General features: G+C 40.4%; 1 protein-coding gene across 3 annotated transcripts in view; it reads left to right on the top strand.

Annotated features, from left to right (window-relative positions):
* Nucleotides 1-8,577, top strand: part of LOC118330299 (ras association domain-containing protein 8) — a 15,250-nt gene extending 6,673 nt beyond the window's left edge. For 2 of the 3 annotated variants that reach the window (XM_035664786.1, XM_035664785.1), the window contains 4 exons: nt 903-1,702; nt 1,890-2,087; nt 3,465-3,609; nt 6,181-8,577. In XM_035664786.1, coding sequence (XP_035520679.1) covers nt 903-1,702; nt 1,890-2,087; nt 3,465-3,609; nt 6,181-6,299 — 1,262 coding nt within the window. In that variant the 3' untranslated portion in view covers nt 6,300-8,577. The remainder of the gene's footprint in view (nt 1-902; nt 1,703-1,889; nt 2,088-3,464; nt 3,610-6,180) is intronic. The other variant, XM_035664787.1, reaches the window with a different exon arrangement.
* The last annotated feature ends 242 nt before the right edge of the window (nt 8,578-8,819 follow it).

The raw sequence follows: 8,819 nt of genomic DNA, 5'->3' as shown, positions 1-8,819 counted from the left end.
TACAAATAAAATTGATTTGAATTGAAAAGGGTGCAGACAATCCAGGCTGTTGTCATTTAAACCAGTGAAAGGCCAAGCGTAGTTCTTGTGTGCTAATGTTAACCCTTTTATAATACACTATAATACTTCAACCCACAACTATAATCAATGAGTATATGGCTCCAAAAAAGGCCAAATTGCCTTTTGTTACCTGAAAAGAAGTCCTTATGAAGTAAGTATATGAGTCACCTGCCTACATGTTAAGCTCCTGCTGAGATGTAGTAGGTCATAGTCAGGCTTTTACTGGTACTTTCTTGGATCTAAGCACCATATGGCTCCTTCAGGAACGGGGGCACTCGAACAGACTGTATTGACATCACTTCCCACAAAGCGCAGGGTAGGAGGAGGAACGTCTGACTCATCCCTCAGTCTCCTGCCAAACTGAGAAAGCAGCACTTCTTAGCCCCTTCTTCCGCCTTTTTTCTTTCTATTAAAAACATATACACCACTTTAAGTGATCAGACATGAATATTGATTTAGTACTTTGGCATTTTAGTGTTTTTCTACATAATACTACAAGTGTTATGTCTAAGTTCTCTCTAAACAGCAGTAAGCAATTGATTTCTTTTAAACATTAAATCTAATGTAATGTGAAAGGGTTACTTGTAGTGCCGAACCCACTTAGAAACACCCAACACTGCAGATCTATGCAGTGTAGCCTCTTTTAGCTGACTGTTTGTTTTCCAGCCCTCGTATTTACAGTATGGTTTAGACTTAAGGGTCTCATCTCGCTTATAGAACCACGGTGAGCTGTTTTCAGAAACCACACTCATACAAGCTGATGGAAATTTTAACTTTTTAATTGTTAGTTGGCCATAAACGTGACTCCAACAGGATGCTAATAAGTGTGTTGGTGTTTGCAGGTCGTACTGGGAGATACACTCTGGTAGAAAAATGGCGGGACACAGAGCGTCACCTGGCCCCTCATGAGAGCCCTGTGGCTTCTCTGAACACCTGGGGCCAGTATGCTGGTGACGTCCAGCTGATCCTGCATCGCACCGGCCCCTCCCTGACTGAACGACCACCCTCAGAAGGACCCCCTCTCAGGGGGCCTGAACGTGGACTGCATCGACAGAGCCTCCCGCCCCTTGCAAAGCTTCGTCATCCCAACGATCGCTCCCTCCGCCGTCGTGAACCGCGCCGCAAGTCTCTCACGTTCACCGGTGCACCCAGAGGCCTTAGGGAGATACTGAGCGGAGGACGAATTGGCGAGGCTGAGGCCAAACGAAGACTCCTCCTGGGAAACGGTGGAAATCACCACCATGCAGGACCAGCCATTGGGACTGCGTCGCCTGGCATCTGGGCCTGTCGCATGGAAGATTTGGTCAGATTGGTCGGTCTGCAGAGAGAGACCCTCAATGTGCTGGAGAAAAAGCTGGAGGCCTATGAGGCTGAGCTGCAGGTCTGGGCTGAAGGGCGAGGGGGGCGAGGTGGAGGGTTCATTGGGGACCCAGGTGGAGGAGGAGGGCTGATAGAGGAGATCCTGAGGCTGGAGAAGCATCTGAGGAAGAATGAGGTGGAGATGGAGGAGGAGGAGTTTTGGGCCACTGAGCTGCAGATTGAGATAGAGAGTGAGAGACAGCTGGAGGAAAGACTGCAGGAGCTACGAGGACGCCTGCAAGGCTGTGAACTGGACATAGAAGAAAAGCTGGCAATGGTACAGGTGTGCTATGTGTGGGAGATTTTCGGGATATAAAATTTAAATTAAATAATTAAATATTTTAATAGTAATACGTTTTGGGAAAAGATCAAAGTAAAATAATCATAATCAAAGAATAAGAATGCCATAGTCAGTTTTTTTTTTTCATCATTGTTGTTTAGCTATTACTGGTTTGTCTCCTTCCTTTCAGAGTGTAGAGGCAGGCCTGGAAGAGGAGCGGCTGCAGAGGGAGCGGCAGGAGACCCAGTGGGTCACTGAGGCAGAGGCTCGGGCTCAGGTCCTCAGGGTCAAAGCAGAACTGAAAGCCCAGGAGAGACAGGCTGTCCAGCTGGAGAGCAGTTGCAGAGCGGTGGACAGGTCACTTGGACAAAGCAGCAAGAAGCTGCAGGTGAGCATACTTATTTTTCATTGCCCTGAGTTTCCTAAAAAAATAGTGCTGTAGGGTGATGTAGTGATGAGGTAGACCATCGATCAGTAAGAATGCATTAAAGCATACGTATACCTGAATCGTCCCTCAGCATGGTGCTGAATCCCTGCCAGTTTAAAGGGGAACTCCACCTATTTGTTTTTTTTACACATCAAAGTCTGTTTACAGGACTTGGGGAGTGTGAAGGAGTTCTTGTAATAGATGATTCACTCGTAACTGAAGAAGCTCTCAGGAGACACTGAAGACTTGCACAGCAGTATTTATTGAAGCTCAATTGAGGAGAATAAAGATCTGCAGCACAAGTCACTGTTAGATGTCAATCCAGTTCTGAAGGTGGCCTTTTGTTGGGTGATATTTAACTCAAACCTAGACCCACAAGATCTACAAATAGTCAGAGAGGAGGCACAGAGTTTAACTTATTGCCTTGGAAGAGGCAGAGGCTGTGACCGCTCCACATGACCCTAACTTCACCTGAGGAAACCCTGCGTGATATTACCCTTAAAGAAGGAAAATTCCATCACATGAATTACTATTGCATATGTGAAAAAAGTTGTATATGCCCTTTGTGACTCCAGAGGGAGCTGTTCAAAACCTAATATGTCAATTGCCTCAAGTGATGTCATTTGAGTTAGTTGGTCGGGTCTGAAGACTACAAGTAAAAATCTGGGGGTGTTGATTTAGAAACAAGTGAGCTTACCAGACCTCCATAGCCTCCTATCCTCCTCGTCTCTGCTTGAGGCTACATAAGCCACTACTAGCATAACAATTTATGGAAAGAGCTCAACAATAAGACAATGCCTGATTGCCCGGGGGAGGAAAACTACCACTTAGGGCTAGTTTATCATGTAGATTTCTAACAAATCTTTTTTTTTTTTTCGCACAAAAAAAATGAAAACATTGAACCCTGAAGCAATAAAAAAGACTTTGATCAGTTTTTTTCCATCGTCAGTTTGACAAAGTTATAGAAATATGATGCTAAATCAGTGGAGTACTCTTTTAGTAGTAAATAATGCTCATCATTTTCAGGTATGTGTGTCTGATGTGTTGGATATGAAATGAGGTGTGACAAATAGTGTGGGACATGGTCAGCTTTGAGTAGTTAATCTGTGTCTCACTTTGAGAGGTGGTTAGACAAAATGATATATGATCATGTTCATGTGTTCTCCTGTTAGATAATAAGGTTGACCTGGAGATTAAAGTAATATTGCTGGTGTTTGGACATCAAAATACTCAAACACATATTATATGATCCATAACCGGAAGGTGTCAGTCAATTTCAAGCTGCTGTTAATGCTAATGTTTGCTGAAGAATCACTCTCTCTTGCTGTTTCATTGAAGGACATGCAGCATGAGCTGGAGCAGCTGACCAAGGAGCTGAGGCAGGTTAACCTGCAGCAGTTCATCAAGCAGACCGGCACCAAGGTCACAGTACTGCCGGCTGAACCCACTGAGGATGAAAGTACTCACAACAGTCCCGGTATAGGTAATATCATTTTGTTATAAACATACTAAAATGGGTTCACCTTTTACTTTCAAGATATTATCTTAAAGATTTAACTCCACAGGACAAATCAAACCACTCTGCATATAAGAGTACAGCAACATATAGTATTATGTATGCCCAGATATCTCCTTCTGTTAAATAGGGAACTGACCTTGTAGGTACAGTATGTAGGCTAGCCAGGGACATAGGGGTCAGGTAAGTCTAATTGATCTCAACTAGTCTGACCCAATACAGTTATTATAACTTAATTATATGTCATAGTGCATGCTGTTGAAGGATAAATGTGGCTTTTTGATTGCCATTCACACTGGCTAGTTTGTCTTTGAGCCTGCCCTTGCTTTAGTAAAGTCATTCTGTTCCATCAGGGCACTTATTATTTTTCTACCTCATGTCTTAACACCCTGCTGTGAGAAAATGACTCAGCTTAGTGTGTGTGTGTGTGTGTGTGTGTGTGTACATCTTTGTTAGCTATTGGGGACTTTTGCTGGTATAAACACTGACCTTGTCGGGACCAGTACTCATGGGGACCAAACACTGGTCATAATGCAGCAAAACATCATTTCTGAGGTCCCGGTTACGTTACTGTAGGTTTTTCATAACCAGCTGGCCGATTGTTGACGTGGATAGCCTCTGTCTGACAGCCCTCCCATTATTCAGCTCTCTGCTAGTCTCCTGTAGGGTGACGGAGCTTTGGTCCAATAACGCCATCACAGAAACTGCTGAGCATGTGATAGAGGGGCAGTGTGATGGATAGACAGAGAAAGTGGGGTGATTGAATGATGCCAGGTCTCCCAGTATCCAGGCAGCTGTTGGCATGGAGACTAAAGTTGCCAATGAAATGGGTAAAAACTAATACTGTACTCACCACTCCCCAGTTTCTCTAGTACAATCCCTTGTACACACACAGTGTTTGCATAGCTATGCTTGTTAGGACATTCCATTGATTACATTCATTATGGTAAGCCTAACCCAGCCCCTTACCCCTTAAGCATAACCGATTCATGCCTACCCCTAAACGTAAATTAGTGACATATAGTCATTAGGATTGACTTTCAGGAAGTTTGAGGTGAGACTAGACACTACATTATGTGCTGTAATCGGGTACATAACCTCCAGCTTACAAAATAAAGCTTGGAAGCAAAGAGCTAGACTTCCAACTTGCAAAACAAAGTTTAATGGCAGAAACTGAAATGTACAAACTTAAAAGAGATAAGCCTGCAAGCACAGAAATGAATATATGATATAAATCCAAAGGCACAAGCATAAACATTCAGTTAAACCTCTATTTTTAAAGACACCTATGAATAATTTTGGTATGCTCACTGCCTTAAACTCATTAATTTTTATGATTTTTATTTCATGTTTGAAATCCAACATAAAACAAAGGTTTAACCTAGTCTCCTAGTAAATGTACACATTGTAATGTAGCATAGACAGGCATATTGAGAAGCAAGTGGACGCAGTAACAATGATGGGCAACACCTCACATTTTACACCTATGAGCTTTAATTTTTTCTGTTTGCATGAAATGTACTTCATCATTGCACTGTTTAGAGTTGTGACTCTCTTTATTGCACTCAATGGTAACTATGTAAAGTAATGAACTGAGTGTACATGTCCTTCTTGTAACCTTCCTGTTCCTGTGTGAAAAATCAGCAAGCACTTTTGTGCCTGGCCAAAAATTTCACTGCATTGGCAGATTCTCTGCATGACTCAGTACTGCCCCCTGGTGGCCCCAGAGCAGAAGATATCATGTTGCATAAACAAAGCCCTGTATTTTTTTTTTTGTATTTTTTTAGGTATTAGGTAATTTTATGAAAGCACCCTACCTAAAATGCCCTTTTATTTTGATCAGGGGTTCCAATGTTTGTTTGTTTTTCATTAAGGGCGCCTTTTCTATCTTTAAATAAAGTGACAACCCTTCACTAAGTGACATATTTTGTGGATATGTCATATTACATTCAGTGAATAACAATAACAGTACAAAACAACTGATAAACTGTACAATTAACTGCAGGTTTGTGTAAAACGAGCAAGTTGGATGGATTTGGATTATTTCCTGTGATTACATCAGAGATTAGATTTTAGAGATCTTTTTATACAATTATCTGGCTATATTATGTATTTTTTAACAATCATACATACTTAATGGGCTTCAAATTCAAATTCAGTGGGGTTTTTTTTTGTCCCTGACACTTGGTCATTGTTCTATTACCTCTTTGGTTATTTAACTGCATACTTTGGTCATGCAAGATGAGGCTGTTTAGTCAAGTGTAGGCTCTGTGATTATAGCTTGTGTTCAGGTCTTAAATATTTAGATCTAATAATTTTTTTCAAAGAATAAAAAAAAATAACAATTTCATAGTCACAGAAAATAACGAAATGCTGAGATATAGGCCTACTGTGTATATTTGTAACGTTTTCTAACACATTTTAAAATCAAGAAGGCATCGCGACCCCCCACGAAGCTTTGGCAATGCCTAGTGGTTGGGAACTACTGATTTAGATTATGTTCCTAATTTTCTTTCTTTTGTGTGTTTTCATTCTCAGATTTAGTTCCCCTGTCTGGCTCCCTGAAGCGTCCCGTGTCGTCGCACTCGTCCACTCACCTCCGGGTCCTCCAAAACCCTCTCAGTTCTGGCCTAAACCCAGAGGGAATCTATGTGTGAGACAATTCTGCTTAGAGGGAACACGTTATGTCTCCCTTCCAGAGCCCATTTCACCCATGAACACATTTGTAAGTGGATATCTTTGTACAGGATACCTCAGTAGCACACTACTATGCACTGTTGTCTCAATAAGATGAAGGCAACCTTGAGTGTGACAACTCAAACAGAAGGAATGGTGATGATCTTTAAATGGAAGTCATGGAGCACTTCATGGATGAAAGATGGTTATAAGCGATGGCCTGAAGAAAAAACCCACGGCAGCAGCACCATGCGTCATGGTGCACAGTCTCATATTAGGACTTTCTAAACATCAAGCTGTTGTGGACTTCTTTTATAAACATATCCACTTAATGTACTTTTACTCTCACTTTATTACCTGCTGAATGATTTATATTGTTTCTCACTAGCATTATGATTCAAAACTATGGCCTTTTGAACAGTATTCTTGAGAATCTTAGTATGTGAATCTACGAACTATATCTCTAAACTCGTATGTAATTTCTGCAATGAATACATTTTACCCAGCATAATGACTGGTTCTTATATAATTAATGAAGGATCCACTTGTGTCTATAGTCAAACTGTCTAGAATCTATCATGTTGCATATCAGAATTTATTCCTGTAGCTCTGACTCTCTGTTCATGTTAAAACTATGCACAAATGGTTAATAGTTTTGTTACTGAAGAATGTTACTGTCTGTACGTACCAAAATGATGGCTTATTGTAAATATGTTTTCTTACTTTACAGCTTTATTTAGTGAATTATTATATTTTATTACAAAGCTGTGCATTCACAGTTACACAATGGAGTGCCCTCATTCCCGCAGTAATGTCTGCATAATGAAACAGTGTTACTATCCTCTTAAGCTGATTTTTCTTTTGTATTCTTTTTTTTATGTTAAGATGACAGTATATTTTTGCCAAATGTATTATGCTTGTTTTCTGTAAGGATCGGTGGCCAAAGATTAGCAGGTCTTTTTGCATGATTGTGTCGTTGATATAGCCATATCTGGATGTGAAGAGCACCCACAGTATAGTAAATCACTTAGTTGAGTCTAAAAATGGTGGCATGTAATAATACAATGGATAGCTACAGCTAAAGTGCGTGAGTCAGTGATTAAAGAGAAGTGTGTGTGTGTGTGTGTGTGCAGAGTCAGAAGCCCTCATAGGTTGTAGTTCAGCTGCTAATCACATCAAAGTGCCTTATATTCATTCCACAGTTGGTGTATATAAAATAATTTACAGTGAAGCTGTAGTAGAGACATCAAAGCAATGATCAAATGTCGCTAGATGTATTAGTGCCACATTTCTGCACAGAGAGAAATGCCAATAGTGCAGCAACAAAGAGGAAACTATAATTATGTTTTATCTGTCGGTATTTTGCTGAAATGTCAGTGGAAAGAACATTATTGATAGTATTTTCCACTTTGCTACTGTATTATTGTTGCCATAATAATATGAGCTGTACAATGCATTGACATGTAATCTGATTTATTTCATCATGCAACACATACCATAGTCACCAGTTTATATCAGTACTGTCATGCCAGAATAAATAGTTGATGTAATACAGAAGGAAAGTCCACCCTGTATGATACAGTATCTACAAAAACACAACAAAACACATCAGCGCTACAGTGTGTGTCTCTCTGCTTGCCAGTTAAAGGAGAGACCTGTTAAAAAACTCTTAGGGTTTCAGGTCATCGATGATAGTCTATATATTGGGGTGGATTTTCCCTTTAAGAAACCACTTTGCATTTTCCACCCTGGGATGAGATGTAGCTGTGGTCACTGTTTACAACCATATATGTTCTAGAGAACTGTAAGATGTCGACTGTACATAACCTGTTTTTATTTTTATTTTTATGCCTTAATATACTGCAAAGTGTTGACAGACGTATGGCTGTAACTGGCTGCTGATATGACATGGATTGCATGATTCAATAAACCATCAGACAAAATTTGATGTGTCACAACTGGTGATCCTGGTAACTGTTTGTAACTGTTGGCCTGTGGGTGTAAACAAGAGGGAGATTGTACTGTATTGTACAGTATGTGTTGTAAATGTTTTCACCAGTAGATGGAGACCTTTACTTACTAATGGTAGAAAGATGGACAAAACATGGCTGGGAGCGAATAAAGGAAAAAACACTTTTTTTCCCACAGAAGAAGGAAATGAAGAAACGTTAGCTATTAATGGCTAATGTTATTTGCCTTTATAGGAGGTTTATTAGAGGATGGTATTTGGTAAAATAAAGGAAACGTTTTTTTTCTCAAGCTTTCAAGTTGCTCTCACTGGTGGATTAAGTTACTGACAGAATCCTGTAATTTGAGTTGAGAAAGAAAAAGTAAAGTTGTAAAGACTGTTGGTGCAAATGGGAGCTTTGGTCCATCACTACACTACACTATGACTTTGCTGAAAAAGGGCTACACCTAATGGCAACATGCATGATCTGTGTTAACCTTGAGAGGCATATACCGTAAATTGGCAGTAATTGGACTTTGTTGTTGCGAGGATC

Source organism: Morone saxatilis, unplaced genomic scaffold (genome assembly GCF_004916995.1).
Source record: "Morone saxatilis isolate NCDOM2014 unplaced genomic scaffold, NCSU_SB_2.0 Contig2, whole genome shotgun sequence".
Lineage (NCBI taxonomy): Eukaryota > Metazoa > Chordata > Actinopteri > Moronidae > Morone > Morone saxatilis.
The sequence above is the reverse complement of the archived record's forward strand: the minus strand, read 5'-3'. Positions and strand labels throughout refer to the sequence as shown.